The sequence below is a fragment of the Canis lupus genome, chromosome X (assembly GCF_048164855.1).
Source record: "Canis lupus baileyi chromosome X, mCanLup2.hap1, whole genome shotgun sequence".
NCBI lineage: Eukaryota > Metazoa > Chordata > Mammalia > Carnivora > Canidae > Canis > Canis lupus.
In genome coordinates this window covers 114,830,782-114,847,117 of record NC_132876.1, presented here as the reverse complement: position 1 = coordinate 114,847,117, position 16,336 = coordinate 114,830,782, and the positions used below count along the sequence as shown (strand labels likewise).

The following is a 16,336-nucleotide window of genomic DNA, read 5'->3' as shown; positions in this document are numbered from 1 at the left end:
GGACGGCGGCCGGAGGGAGCAGGCCAGGGGGCTGCAGGTGGGGCGGCGGGACGGGCTTCTGGGCCCTCAGTATAGGCCTCTAGGAGTTCTGTTTGATAATCCTGCTGGGCACTGGGTGTTATACTCTATGCTGGCGAATCAAACTTCAATTAAAAAAAAAAGAGATAAGGGCAGCCCAGTGGCTCAGCGGTTTAGCGCCGCCTTCAGCCCAGGGCGTGATCCTGGAGTCCCGGGATCGAGTCCCACGTCAAGCTCCCTGCATGGAGCCTGCTTCTTCCCCTGCCTGTGTCTCTGCTTTTCTCTCTCTCCATCATGAATAAATAAATAAAATCTTAAAAAAAAAAAAAGATAATACTGCTAGGAATAAACACCTGCTTCCAAATATAAATACTATAATAAACAGTGTTCTGATTACTTGTCAAGAGGATGAACTCTTTTTTTTAATATTTTTTATAGATTTTATTTATTCATAAGAGACACATGCAGAGAGAGAGAGAGAGAGAGAGAGAGAGAGAGGCAGAGACACAGGCAGAGGGAGAAGCAGGCTCCATGCAGGGAGCCCAACATGGGACTCGATCCTGGGGTCCCCAGGATCATGCCCTGAGCTAAAGGTGGCACTAAACCACTGAGCCACGGGGGCTGCCCGAACTTTTTTTTTTTTTTAAGATTTTATTTATTTGAGAGACAGAGAACGAATAATAGGAAGAGGCAGAGTGAGGGAGAGAGAGAGAGAGAGAGAGAAAGAGAAGCAGACTCCCTGCTGAGCAGGGAGCCCAACCCGGGGCTCAATCCCAGGACCATGGGATCATGAAAAAGCCAGAGCCCTTGGGAGACAAATCAGAAGGAGGCCATAGCCACCATCTGCAAAGTTTCAGGGAAAAAAAAAAAGAAAGAAATGAACGGGGACTTCTTTGGTCTCACAGCAGTCCAGGAAGTGGGTGGCTCTGGGGAGGGAACATTCAGGCCTTTACCTTCCTTCTAGCTTGTTGGACAGCCAGGCTGCATGAGACTGAACCATATGAATATGCCAGACTGGATGCAGAATGGTCAAATATTGCCTATCTCATGTGTCTCAACCCAAGACCTTGACCAAAGATTGGGGAAGTCAGGGAAATAAGATACTAAGTCAACCACTGTACTCTTCATTAGCAGCTCTCAGAACCAAATTAAAAGGTTAAACTTATTGCTTGAAATGAAATGGTGAATGAAAAAATAATTGGTTCACTTCAGTGTTCTATGCTCTTCTTTGTTACATGAGTATCAGAGAGTTTGCTAGAGAGGAGGCTGGTCTAACAAAATCATAAAACCTCTTGGGCAAAAAGAATTTTCCCAATCTAATCACTTGTGATCCATTTCACATCATACATGTGATCGCATCTCACTATTCTCATCATGAAGTGAGTCTTGATTATCGTATGAATTCATCGGACATCAGCTGAGTTAACCTGGGTTCGGGTCAGGACCAGGTTTGTCCCATCAGAGAGGCCTGTCCTCAAGGTTCCCCTTCAGAAAGGCTCCTCCTGAACCTGGCAACTCCTACACCTGAGTCCCTTTATTTGCTATCTACTGTCCCTTGCTCTATTGTCAGCCCCAAACCCAAACCTTCCCACAGCCTATTAGGTCTTAAAGGTCTGCAAAGATGGTCTTTCATGACTTCCAAAGTTCAGGCGAAGTCTGTGTCCCCCCACCTTGGCACTCTTCACAATGGGGTCCAGGTGACCCTTTGGGGAGGGGCAGGTCCTGGCACTGCAGAATGCTTAGCAGCATCTCTGGCCTCCACCCACCAGACGCCAGGAGGACCTCCACACCCCCGGTGTAGTCACCAAAAAAGGTCTGCAGACATTGCCAACTGTCCCCTGAGGGGTAAAATGGACCCTAGAGCGTAACCCTCGGACTGACAGACTCTTGGATCACAAAATAACCTGTTGCTTCCTAAAGAATCTGAGGCCTCCACAGCTCACCAGTCCCTAAACGAGTGAGGCTCTGACTTGCCAAACGTGACCTCCGAGCCCCGAGGAAAGAGCCTGCCCAGGCGGCTAGTCAGAGGTCTTCAAGCCTCCAGCCAAGCAGTGGTTTCAACAGACCCACTCCATGTCATGGTTACTTTGATCAGAGGTTTTAGTTCTCCTTTTAGTGCCATCTCAACTTGTCTTGCTAGGCTGAGGAAATCGCAATTCGCTCACAGACTAGAAAGACCACCATTTTCGTTCAAATCCCTTAAATGCAAACATGAGATGACAAAAAATTAATTTCACATCGAATTTAGATTTCAATTTTAGATTCTAGAGTTTCTACATGGAGGGACCAAGACAAGCATGCGTGCCAAAAAGAGGAGAATTTTAAGAATGGATTCTCCTAAAATAAAAAAATAAAAAAAAAAATTTAAAAAAAAAGAACGGATTCTCCTGAGCAGACCTTTTCACTCAAATCTCAATGTATGGAGCTGGTGTTTTGTTTGTTTTTTCTAAGTAGGCTCCCCTACCCAAGGTGGTGCCTGGCCAGCTCAGTTGGTAGAGCATGCCACTCTTGATCTGGGGGTCATGAGTTCAAGCCCCATATTCGGTGTAGAGATTACTTGAAAATTAATAAGTAAAAACTTTAAAGAATAAAAGTAAATGTATGGAGGTGTGTGCGCGTGTGTGTTGGTTGGTTGGTGGGGGATGGTGCCCAGGGAGGGCAGGCAGTATGTAGAAACCGTCCGACAGTCCAGTTTTGTTCTGGCCATCAGCAGCAGTAAGGGAGTAACAACCCTCTATTAAAAATCGCATTTCCAAATATGTCCTAGGGGATTTCAAGTTTGTGATCGCTGTTGCCTCCAAATAAATAAACAAAAGTTTGAGGCCTCGTAGAGGAATATTTCTGTGAAGTGATGGGTAACAGCCGCACACATAATCTCATTTGACGGCTGAATAAACCACTTTCTGGAATAAATCAAGCTCGCTCTCCAACCCAGTGCTGGCCTCCTCTTCACAGGGTGCAAAAATATTCCAGGAAAAGTTTTCCATTAAACTACTTAGGAGAACTAGGTAAGCTTGAGTCGACCATGAAAAAGTTCCTTTTCTCAAGTAACACCACCAAATGTGGAAGTAACACTCCAACACAAGAGTGATGCTTAAACCACTCCAGGGTTACCTTAGCTGCATCGCCCTCACCGATGAGTGGAAAATTGGCCTTTCTTCCTTCTCTTTCAACTAAAGAGTTTGCATCCTGGATATAAACTTGGTCTTTGTAATGGAGCCAACTGGGTCATATTTTTCTTTTAGAAGAAATCCACATCCTAACATATCGAAGGTTTTATTATCTGATCTTATTACAGCATGGCGAGGGTCAGTTCATGTAGAAATACCCCACTTCACTTTGGATCTTACGACCTGGCAGGTGAGTGATGGCTGAGAATCCGCCTCCCCCTACAGATTCTATAATCTGAACAAATGCATCCATTACGTTATACCTTCAGAATCCACAGGTCTATGGAAGGAAACCATTACATCCCATGCAACTAGATTTGACACCAATTGATTTACTGTTTCCCTGGGTGGGGGGGGGCCACAAAAACTAGGAGACACCTTTAATAGATTTTTTTTAAAGGTGTGCGAAGGGATGCCTGGGTGGCTCAGTGGTTGAGCATCTGCCTTCGGTTCAGGTCATGATCCTGGGGCCCTGGGATCAAGTACAGCATCGGGCTCCCCGCAGGGAGCCTGCTTCTCCCTCTGCCTTTCTCTGTGTGTCTCTCATGAATAAATAAATAAAATCTTTTAAAAAGTGAAAAATAACAAAAAATAAAGGTGTGTGAAAACAGTACTGGGGAATATAAAAGATCTAATTGTATGAAGAGCTATATTATGTATACAAGTGGAAGGTTCAACATGGTAAATACACTATCATGAAAATTATGCTATAAATTCACTGTAATCCCACTCAAAATCCTACCGGGGATGTTTGTGGAACATGAAAAGCTTATTCCAAAAGTACACCAAAAAGGAAAAACAAAAAACAAAAAACTAAGACTATCTCGGGCACTTTTAAAGAAGAGCAAGAGGAGAATAATTCTCCTAGGAGATACTCAGGCTTATTATACACCTACAACAAACAGGATGGTGTACTCTTCGCACACAGACGGCAAAACAGGGCCAAGAAACAGGACAGAGTCCAGAGATGTACACACACTTACAGTAGGGAAATTTAAAACATGAGAGAAGGTATTATATAAAAATCAGTGAGGAAAGGATGAACCATTAAGTACATGGTAGCTTCTGCATAGAGAATATAAAAATTGATTTTTATCTCATACTTACACCAAAAAACTAAAATCCCAATAGAATAAAGACTGAGAAATGAAAAGCATACTTAAAAAAAACTTTACAAGAAAATATAGAAGAATAGAAGAACATCTTCATGACCTTGGAGATAGGAGCAATTTTAAAACAAGGCAAAAATAAAGAGCACAAATCATAAAAGAATAAAGGGAAAGATTCATTAGGGTTTATTATAATAAAAAAAAATTCAGTACAACAAAAGATACATTCCACAAAGCTAAAAGATTAACCAGAGAGGAAGAGGACATTGAGGACGCATTTAACCAAGGATTGGTCTCCAGAATGTATAAAGAATCATTATACACCAGTAAGAAAAAAACAAGGATACGGGGCGCCTGGCTGGTTGGGTTAGTAGAGCCTGCGACTCTTGATCTCGGGGTCATGAGTTCAAGCCCCACATTTTAAGTAGTCACTTAAAATTTTTTAGAAAACAACAACAACCAAAAAAAAGCCAAGGATATGAATGGAAAGAGAAAACCCAAATGGCCAATAACCTACCGAAAAGTTTCAACCTGTTTAGGGAATTCCAATAAAAAAAAAAAAAAAAAACAATGAAACACCACGTCGTAGCTCTCAGATTTTTGAGAAATTAAACACGGCTGACAACTGCAAACGCTGGTGAAGATACAGAGAAACGCGTGTCCGTGCCCTGCTGGTGGCAGCGTAAAGCGATGCCACTACTCAGGAAGCAGCACTGACACTTTGATTTATAGCCAGCTCCATGTGACGACAAAGCATTCGTTCTGCTGACGACATCATTACTTCAGTCACAAGGAGGACAAAGCTCCTCAATGAAGGAATGAAGGCAGATTATTACCTACGTCCAAACAGCACAAGAAGCTCATTTAGCAAAAACACTTTTGTATCTGCTTCTAAAACTTTTCGGGATGAAAACCAGAAATCATCTCCGGCTTCCAACCCTTTGCCAACCAGCCTTGCATTGTGCTGGGAACAGCCAACCGTTCACTAGCTACTGTTAATTTGGACAATTATTTTCTTTTCTTTTCTTTTCTTTTCTTTTTTTTTTTTAAAGATTTACTTATTTTAGAGGGAGCAAGGGTGAGAGCATGAGCAGGAGGGGCAGAGGGAGAGGGAGAACCTCAAGCAGAATCCGTACTGAACACAGAGCCTGATACGGGGCTCGATCCCCCGATCCCGAGACCGTGACTTGAGCCGAAACCAAGAGTCAGATGCCCAACCGACTCCGCCATCCAGGCGTCCCTAATTTAGACAATTCTTAAAACTCCATCTTCTTCAGGAAACGAATTGGGAGGGGGGTCTCAACAACTGTTAGATCCTTATAGCTCGAGGCCATAAAATAGTTACATTGATCGGACCCTGAATAAATATGCAACATCTACAACCACCCCTTATTTACAACCCTGCCATCGTGCACTTTCCATTTCCCAGGGAGATAATGGGGCTACCTTATCCCTGTAATCTCTTCAGCCATATGCATGTTTTTCATGTACTTGTCTCCTGGCTCATCAATTATTTTCAAAGGCCTTCTCACACCTGCTGTGTCAATGTTTTCCACTTAAAACAGAGGGGAGGGGACGCCGGGGTGGCTCACTGATTGAGCATCTGCCTTCGGCTCAGGGCGTGATCCTGGGGTCCCGGGATCGAGTCCCGCATCAGGCTCCCTGCATTGGGCCTGCTTCTCCCTCTGCCTGTGTCTCTGCCTCTCTCTCTCTCTCTCTTTCTCTGTGTGTGTGTCTCATGAATAAATAAATAAAACTTAAAAAAATAAAAATAAATAAAACAGAGGGGAGGAACCAGCGGTTTATGGACTCCCTAGCACACCTCTACATACGAAGGCATTTAATAAGTGCTTTTACCCCTAGTGATTTAGACGGAGGCCTATTTCTCAGACAGAAAACATCCTCGAGTTTTAAAATCATGTTATTAATGGTGATCAAAAGCTGCCAGACCTAAGGGTTTATCCTGTATGGTTCCATTTATATAAAGTGGAAAAACAGGCAAAACTATGTTGGCAGAAATTAGGAGTGATTACCCTTGGTCGGGGTGCCTCAAAGGGAGCTTGTGGGGTGGGGGGGTGGTTTCTGCAGCGCTGGTTATGTTCCGCTGCTTCATCTACATGCCGGTTAGGTTGGTTAAAATTTACCAAGCTGTATGCTTGCGGTTTGCTTGCTTTTTGTGCACTTGTTATACTTCAATAGCAAATTTTTTTTTAATTTTTATTTATTCATGATAGTCAGAGAGAGAGAGAGAGAGGCAGAGACACAGGCAGAGGGAGAAGCAGGCTCCATGCACCGGGAGCCCGATGTGGGATTCGATCCCGGGTCTCCAGGATCGCGCCCTGGGCCAAAGGCAGGCGCCAAACCACTGCACCACCCAGGGATCCCTCAATAGCAAATTCTTAAACGATTTTTATGATACCCGTGCCTCTTACAAAACATCTAAAAGTATTCGTGACGATACCATTATATAACAGAGCTCAAACCGGTTTTTGGTAATCCAGGACACTGGCTTTGCAAAAACGGTAATAATTCATGAAATGGAAATCCATCTCCTTAACGTTCTGAATTCTGTTTCGTTTACCATGGAAACTGTCAGAATATGCCACATGAGAAAACTAAAAGGAAAATATAAAATAAAGTGCTGCATCAAATAAAGTTCTCTTAAGGGTTTGAATGTCTTGGCTAATTACATCTCTCCATCCTTTGCTCCTTGTGTGAAGAGCAGATGCCTGAATCCAAGCTGCCGTTACAGAGCCCCCCGGTTGAACATTCTTTTCAGGGGGTTGTGAAACCTCACGTTCCTAAACCTAACAGAGGCACCCGATGCACATCCAGAACAGCCAGTTTCCTAGGCCCCTTCTAACCGTCCCTTCCGACGTTCTTGTGCTTTTTACCCTGGAACTAGTTTCCGAGTGTGCTCAAAGCTCTCTGAACAATCAATCAATCGATCAATCAATCAATCAACAAACCTCTCCGAACAGACCAAGTGAGGGTCTCCGGCGGGGTTGGGGAGCAGGGGGGACACGGAGGGAGGGGGGTGCAGGGCAATCTGCGGCTGTGGGGAAGGAGCTGCGTGGGCCACAAGGGCAAATCGGTCCCTCCCTGTGCAACCAATACCTGCATGTCTCAGACACACGGAAAAAGGTCATGAAAGTCATGGCTACAGACCTTAAGGACAGGACGGCACAGGACAGAACGTGCGGGAAGGTTGCCTTCAAGGCTTAATCTGGGTAGATTTGATTATAGCTAAGGAGATGAATTCTAAATATGGAAAGGCCATCAGGGTAATTAAGGATATTAAAAAAATGGGACTGGATCCTTGATGTCTCTCTACTTAATGAAGAGCTCAAAAGATGATGAAAGCGATTTTAATAAGCAAGACCAATTTCCTATAGATTTCAGGCCTTTCAGAGCTACAGTGCGCTGAACAGCGGAGCAAATTACCAAGGAACCGGGCACTCTCTATTCTCAGGGGCGTTTGGTCTCATTTATGAGATGGTTTAGTTACCATTTTACTCCCAGGAAAGAGTGAACCAGGCGGTCTGCAAGGGTCCCCATTTTATCTCCAGAGTCTCTGATGATGTGGAAAAAAGGCTAAAAACAAAAACAAAAACCAAGACAAAACCTTCCTTCAGCTAGAAAGATCAAGCATCCTTTCAACCAGAGATCTTCCTGTTCAGCAAAGGTACTGTGAGCTAAGTCCTCAATGACGCCCTACTGAGATTTCAGAATACTGTGAAGCACAAGAGGTTTCGATCCCTCGTATTCTCGAGCAGGGGTTCTCAACATGGGTGGTTCTGCCCCTCACTGATGGTTATTTGGCCACATCTGGAGACATTTCTGGTTGTCACAAGAAGGAGAGCGTTACTAGCACGTCGCGGGGGGACACCAGGGATGCTCCTAAATATCCTATGATGCACCGAACAGCCCTTCACGACAAGGAATGATCCAGCCCCCAAATGTCAACAGGGCTGAGGCTGAGAAAACTCGCTCGAAGAGTACACCTGAGAGGGAAGGAGGGGTGCCTCGCTGGCTCAGTTGGTAGAGCATAGGACGCTTGACGTCAGAGTTGTGAGTTCCAGGCCCCACGTTGGTTATAGAGATCACTTTAAAATCTCTAATAATGGGCAGCCCCAGTGGCTCTGTGGTTTGGCTCCTGCCTTCGGCCCAGGGTGTGATCCTGAAGACCCAGGATCGAGTCCCACATCGGGCTCCACATGGAGCCCGCTTCTCCCTCTGCCTGTGTCTCTGCCTCTGTCTCTCATGAATAAATGAATAAAATCTAAAAAATAAAAAAATGAAATCTCTAATAAAAGAAAAAAAGAAAGGGAAGGAAAGGAGACTTCTTTTATTTCAGTATCTGTCTCCAGCTGTTCAAAGAAGACAGTAGAGGGGCACCTGGGTGGCTCAGTCGGTTAAGTGTCTGCCTTTCAGCTCAGGTCCTGATCCCAGAGTCTTGGGATTGAGCCCCACGGCCAGCTCCCTGCTGAGCAGGGGTTCTGCTTCTCCCTCTCCCTCTCGCTACCCCTGCTTGTGCTCCCTCTCGCTGTGTTAGTGTTAAAAAAAAAAAAAAATCAAGAAAGTAGAATGTAACAGTCTTACAGAAAACAAACAGGCAACCGAATGCCAAACAGTAACTCTAACTCCACATCCTTTCCGTCTTGTCAGACCGAGCTCAAACACACAGGGTTACACAGAGCCATTAAGAATAAAAATTTAAAAGATCAGCTTTAAGTGCTTTTTCCTTTGGCAGATTTTGTTTTCTAACCAAGTAAGCGGTTTTTACTTCTAGACATTAAAATCCTACTGTTCCCCACCCCCACTCTCTGCCCAGGCCAAGCCGGTTTCTTCTGGATTCCACCAGTAACTATGCTCACTCCTACCTCTCTTCCACGGAACCCTAAGCCTTTCCACTCTTCTCAAAAACACCTCAAATCCAACTCTCCACCAGAAGCTTCCCATAAGCTACAGGATCTCACCCTTCTCAGAACTCCTGGTAGACTTCCTTTTGGGATTTTACAATTAGACACTAATGATTCTCTCGCTCAATGTTTTTTTTCATCTCCTCTGATTGTCACTTCCAACTGTCACTTCCCTGCTTGAAACCCCCCTGGTAATCCTCTCCAACCGAGAGGGTGACATGAAGTTCTTCCTGGCTCTTACCTGGGCCCTGGGCCTCCTGTGGGCCTCCCCGACCCACGCTCAGGCCACGCCCACCTCCTTGGCCCCGCCTCCTCCCACTCCCACACCTGTACCCAGGGGCACATCTGTACACCAGCCCCTTCTTCCTGCTCATCCTTCAAGTCCCCAATCAAGGGAACCCCACTCTGAAATACCAACACCCAACACCCCCCCAACCTCATTTTCCTTGGACAGAGGAAATTACTCTACAGGAGCTGTACTTACTTCTATTATGATTGTTCATCTGTCTCTCCCAGAGGGCTGTGCTGATTTGAGGACGGAATTCAGTTTGGGGGTTTATTTTTTTTTTTAATTTATTTATTCATGAGAGAGAGAGAGAGAGAGAGAAGCAGGCTCCATGCAGGGAGCCCAATGTGGGACTCGATCCCGGGTCTCCAGGATCCTGCCCTGGGCCGAAGGCGGCACCAAACCGCTGAGCCACCCAGGCTGCCCCATTTTTTAGTGTTTCCAAGTCATCTCTGCACCTAAGGTGGGGTAGGACTAGAACTCACAACCCCGGGATCGAGGGCCACACGCTCTACCGACTGGCCAGGTGCCCGGGACAGAAGGCAGTTTTGCTGATTTTTTTGTGTCTAGACTCTGCCCGGCCCGGGCTTGCCTGACCAGCCTCCAAAGCCCGCGGTCGGTGGCTGCCTGGCCGTGTGTCCCCCTGCCCGCCCGGGGCTCGGCCAGTGCTGGTGGCCCAGTGGCAGTGGGCGCCCGGTCCAGCCAACTGCGGGAAGCAATGGAAACACTCGACGGCGTGACCTTCTAGTCCTGGGGCGCTGATGCATCCGGCCGCAACAGTGCTTCTCTCCCTGCTGCCCCGATCTTCAAAAATCTGCCACGAGGGAAGCACTTTTCACCAAGGACAGGAAAATATTTTAAGACATCCAAAGGAAAAAGCTAAAGGCAAAGGAGGTAATGACACAACATTCAAACTGCTCTTTAAATTGGCTTTGTGTCGGTCTGCCTAGGGCAATCAAATTACTTCTGCAGCATCTTCAAGCTCTGAATTCGGTTATTCCGTGAAAATCTGGGCTGGGAGTGTTGGTATTATTAAAGAACAATAATTAATGTCATTTGCCCTGTTTAACTTGGTGTGGTTTATTCAGTTCTGCAACACATGCATATAATTGTACATACTTTGTGACCTATATACATTCATGATGTGGATAGACCTTAATAAAGTACATTTTATACAAGAAAACCCTCATCCTTTCAACAGATATTTGTGGAGCACCGACGATATGCCTATCATCTGAATGAACACTGGGATATAATCATGGATAAAATGATCTTTGCTCTTGAGGAATTTGAACAGAAAAGAAGGCATATTAAAAACACTTACCAGTCAACTAACAGTAACCAGAAAAACGTTCAAGTTATTACACGGATGACACTGGCTTGAAAATACAGTAGCAACTGTCCTCTTAGCCTTGACCCCATGGACCCGCCCAGTTACTCCTTTTGTAAACCGTATTGACCACTGTCCACAGAACTCGGCTTCGAGGCAATTCTGCAGGACATCTATAGACTCCTTCTGCCGCCAGCTGAACCGTGTACCTAAGAGTCGGTTGTGTTTGCTCCCAAACCTATTTATGTATTTCTTACTATAATTATGAAATGTAATTCCATACCACACAGACTAATAAAACGTGTGCAAAAGAAAGAGCTTTTATTTCTTTGGAACCCAAGCTCATGGCCTTGGCAAGTCTTAAAAATGAGTCACTTGGAAAAATAGTTGCCTAAAACTAGGGACAGGACAATTGTAAAGGCTTAAGGGGTGCGGGGTAGAGGACATAAGAGCATTCTGCACACAGACTGGTTCTCGATGCCCTTAAGCTCTCAGTCTACTTTAGAAGAATCTGAAACTGGAAATCAGAAGCCAATGAACCTGGGCTGTGATCGATGGGCAAGCGAGACGTCAAGGAATCCCAACCACGGCTCACAATGAAAGCAAAGGCCTGGACTCTACAAAGAAATATTGGCAAATTAATGTCTAAAGTTAAATAGAATGTTTTAAGACACCTATGTGGCACGTCTGATGATTTACCACTTTGGCATTCGCAATCAACCATCTAACTGCTTGTGCCAGGGCTCAGGGGCTCAGGATCATCTCTAGGAAACCCTTGCAGGGGTCAAGTGGTTTGGGCAATGCTTTTGCTGGAGCAAAAAATACACTAATTATTTCCTGTCTGTCACAAACATAACCCTGTGCTATTGGACTAGGAGGGTCATTTGAAATTTCAGTGCACATCCAGAGACTTAAAAGGGAACTCTCTCCAAGACCTGAGGGTGGGCTCAATGTAAGATCTTGACGCTCACAGGGAGGGAGGCTGGCACATTCTGGAAATACTTCCTGCCCAGCTATTCCTCAGGAGACCATTCCTTAGTCTGCAATTGCGTCTGAATTCCTGAGCGAACTTCCAGAACCAAACGGGAATGTATGCCTGTATGGTTCCTCAGGGTGCTTCCTTCTGAGTCTTGCCTCCGAAGGTGATCTGGGCCCTCTGTGCCGGGTGAGGAAAGGTTCCCTGGAGCCGCCGGCTCTGAGGAGAAGAGGGGAAAGCCAGAGCTGGAAGCACCACAGCTTCCTCCACCAGGCTCCCTGGAGAAAGGCCAATATTCCTGTTGGCGGACATGCCAAGATGCCAGCATTCAGCCCTACTACAAATGACTCCTGTGATGCTGGCTTCATGGAAACAAATAGTGTTGAAACAATCAGGGAGCTGTTTTCTTATATTTTTTTCAGCATAACATTACCTTCTCCTTTCTTTTTTTGAAATTACACCCCTTTAGACCTGTAAGCCCCCAAAGAAATAACTTCATCAGCTCCTTTGACTCTGTAGTAAATAGAGATCAAGAAGACAAAATGATTTACCTAAGATCACAGAGCAAGTTAGTGGAGTTTCTGGGGCAGACACATGGCCTCTGGCTTGCCCTGCTCTTCCTCAATTTCCTCACCCGGGGACCCGCAGCACCAGCTCCCACACCCGGGAGCTTGCCAGACATGCAGAAACGCAGGTCCCATCCAGGCCCATGGAATTAAAAACTGCCCCCCCCCTTTTTTTTTAGACAAAATCAAAGAGGGTTTGTATGCACATTCCAGTTAAACTGCTCTGAACCAGGTTTTTTGTAATGCTATTTTGTGCAACGACTGTTTAAATTCATAATCCTCATAAAAAACTTCCTTACTACAAAGTGGTTGAAAATAATTATTTTGCTGTCTCCGATCATTTCACACGGAATTTTCATTTAAAATTATAGGCAACAAATGAAACAAAATAAGCATTTCTCTCTGGATACATGATCCGCATTCAAGCAGGGTGGATATTCCACAAATGCCTCCATCAGAGGTTATTACATTGATTCCACAGTTGCTAAGGTCTTCAGGCCTGTGAGTGAGGGAACAGAATAATAATTCTGGGGGTGCCTGGCTGGCACAGCCCCTAGAGCATGGAACTCTGGATCTCAGGGTCCTGAGTCTGAGCCCCGTTGCACACAGAGATTACTTTTTAAAAAATTGTTAGGCAACATGAATTCCCAACATATAAAACCTGAGAAAAGCTGGGAATGTGTGTGGGTGGGTGTGGGTGGGTGTGCACGCGCACAACAGCCCAATGTGGAACTCTTCAGCCAGTGAAATAATTAGTTTCAACACACTCCCTTAGGTGGTGTACTGCATACAAACAAAACATCAACATCTTCCCATTGTGCAAAACAACCAAAGTTACTGAATAGTCAAACGCACTTCAAACATCAATTGGCTCACCGCATTTGCAGGAACTGTCCAGAATGGGCAAATCCCTAGATACAGAAAGTAGATTAGTGGTTGCCAGGGGAGAGGGGGGTGCGATGGGGAGGGACATCCAATGGGCACAGGATTTCTTTTTAGGGTCAGGACACTGTTAGCGGTGGTGGTGGTGGTGGCACAACTCTGAACACACCAAAAATCACGGGCTTTGTACACTCAAATGTGCAAACTGTGCGGAATGTAAATTATATCTCAGCAAAGCCATCTGAAAACCACAACTCCTTCAACAAGAACATGTTTTAAGGCACGCTGAAAGATAAAACTGCACGCACCACTACTGCTCAGTATTTTACCTTTCAACTGAAAGATATGGAAGGCCTTAAAACTGGAGTCCAAAGGGGGCTTTTATTTCCAGGAACCTCACCCCCTTTTACCAGTAAGTGAACTAATACCAGGTTAAGGAAGTGACTTGCGTAAGAACCACAGTCTCAACTCAGCGCACCAATGGTGAGAATTTTCCCAGCATTAAATCATTTCAATTAAAACATTCATAAGGGTATGTTGGGTAATTAAACACATCTGGAAAAATAAGGCCAGTTCATGGCCTTGTGGCGTATTTACTAAGATTCCACCAAAGGAAATCAGTATGTTTCCTTTTGGCATGAAGGGCACTTTTTTTTGTTGTCGTATGTAAAAACTAAAAACTAAAACCAAGGATACTGCCAGAACCAGTGAGGTATGCACAAATTAACATAAATTGGCAATTGAAGTGTAGACCCAACAATTGTCGAGACACAAAGTACTTCCTTGAGAACAGGCCTCTGGTTTGGGCACTGGCTTCATGAGAACCGTGTCTAACCTCCACACCTATTGAAACACTAAAGCCTGGCCCCGGTGCAGCCCGGGACCTGTGAAAGCCATCCTCAAAAAGGTGCCCCGGGGGTGGGGGAATTGGCCCCTCGAGGTCTAACGGTACAGATGCTAACACCTAGTGTTAATAAACCAGAAATAACTTTATTTCAGGAAAATCAGGTAATGCTTTCATCAATACCGCACTTCTCTGTAACTTCAACATCTTTGCGCCCAACATTGCCAAAATAGTTCCAGGCTGAGCGGCAGCCAACGGATTCTTGTGTATGAACCTCATTTAAAAGGGAGCATTAAAAAAATAAATAAATAAACAAAAGGGAGCATTATAAAAGGCGGGGGGGGGGGTGGGGGCAGAGCAGTATGGGGTGCCTGGCTGGCTCAGTTGGTGGAGCAGGGGATTCTTGATCTCAGGACTGTGAGTTCAAGCCCCACCTTGAGTACAGAGATTACTTAAAAACACAATCTTAATAAGTAAAAGGGAGCATTGAGTGATGTGGCTACTCAGGTGGGGGCACTAAGAGAAGTAGGAACCAGAGTCACGGGTCACGCCATTCCGCCCTTTCTAGATTTTATCCCAGCTCTCCCCTAGGTTTTCGGTAAGAAATGTTCTTGCTGGATTTAAGGGCCTTGTTTCCGTTCATATGATGATCACCGAGTGAATTTAAGAAGATTTACCTTCTACAATTCTTTGCTCTTCCCTTTAAATTCAAAGTCAGCTCTCCCTGCCGTCCCTCACCAAGATTACAGTCGGCACAAAATTACGCCCCCTCACTCGCACACGCACACGCACACTCAGTAGCAGAGGGATGCAGACGGGGAAGAGGCCACGGATGGGGATGGGGGACGGGCAGGGATCCCCAAGCCCTGACCATTAACCCGCAAGGGTTAAACCCGCGGCGGTCCTCATTCCGAATGCTTCGGCGGGGCTCTTCGGTCTGTGGCTTTTGTGGCGCTTGCGGCTGCAGTCTGGCTGCCACTAGAGAAGGACGACGGAGCAGGGAGAGAAACCCCTTCCCCAACACAGCTCTCCGACCTTTGCAGGTCCCGAGCTCCCCTCCCGATGGAGTCCCCACTTAACGACATGTTGCTGACGGCAGCATTTCGGGGTGTTAGGAGGTGACGGGAAGAAACCTACGGCCGCCCAGCGTGCGCCCCGGGCCAGGTTGGAGATCTCCGGTGTCCAGAACTGGGCTTCCACCGATACTAGTCGACCCTCCGCCCCCGCCCCCGCCCGCACTCGGGTCCACTCGGCACACCGTCCCCCACCTGCGCCCGGGTCCGCATTTTGATGGTGGGAACAGGGGACAATGAAGAGGGACTGACCCTCCGTCCCATCCTGTCCCTCCTCCCCTCCCCCCTCCCCGGTCCCGAGGGTCACGATTCCCAGACGAGCTCTCGGCGGACCCCAGGCTTGGGCTTCAGGGCAAGAGGAGGACGACGGCAGGGCGGGACAGGACGGGCCCGGGAGCCGAGAGCCCGGGCGACGGGGACAGCGTCCCGGCAAACGAGCCAGGGGCTCCCCTCGGCCAACCCTTCCAAGCGAGCCGGCGCCCGCCGCCCGGGACGCCCCGTCCGCGCTCTCCGCAGCCCCTCCGGGGAGACCGGCGGCCGCCCTGCCGCGAGCCGCACGCCCCGGGCGGAGGCGCCCCCACCGCCGCGCAGGGCCGCGCACCTGGGCGTCCGGGACACCTGCGCCGCGCCCCGGCCGCCGGGGTGGCCCAGGAGCCCCACCTGAGCGGGGCGGGGCCGGCGCGCGGGCTTACCCATGGCTGGAGACGGGCGCTCGGGCTCCCCGGGGACGGGCAGGGCCGGTGGCACAAGTTTGCGGGGCCGGCGGGCACGTGCGCGGGCCGGGCTCCGGGCGGGCTGCTGCGCTGCTGGGCCGGCGGCTGGCGGCTGGCGGCTGGCTCCGGGCTCCGGGGCCGGGGTGGGAGCGCGGCGCGGCTCCGCCTGCACTGGGGGCCGGCCGCCGAGAGGGGCCCTGACGTCAGCGCCGGGGGCTTTGTGCGCCCGCAGCCAGGGCCCGAACCCGGCAGCGGGCGTGCGGGGGCGGCAGGGGCCGCTGGCGCCTTCCGCCGGGACCCCCCTCCACCCCAGCGGGCCCCGAGGGGCGCGGGAGCCCGAGCAGCCGGGGGTGGGGGGTGGGAGACAGAGGGGGCCTGGGGGGCGCCGATCCGCGTTCCAGAAACGAGCTGTTAAGCGGCCGGAGGGGGCTTTGCGGTCCTAGTCGT

General features: G+C 47.8%; 1 protein-coding gene across 2 annotated transcripts in view; it reads right to left on the bottom strand.

Moving 5' to 3' along the window:
- GPM6B (glycoprotein M6B) overlaps positions 1-16,122 on the bottom strand; it is a 159,952-nt gene extending 143,830 nt beyond the window's left edge. For both annotated transcript variants that reach the window (XM_072817219.1, XM_072817218.1), the window contains exon 1: positions 15,869-16,122. In XM_072817219.1, coding sequence (XP_072673320.1) covers positions 15,869-15,872 — 4 coding nt within the window. In that variant the 5' untranslated portion in view covers positions 15,873-16,122. The remainder of the gene's footprint in view (positions 1-15,868) is intronic.
- Between the last annotated feature and the right edge of the window lie 214 nt (positions 16,123-16,336).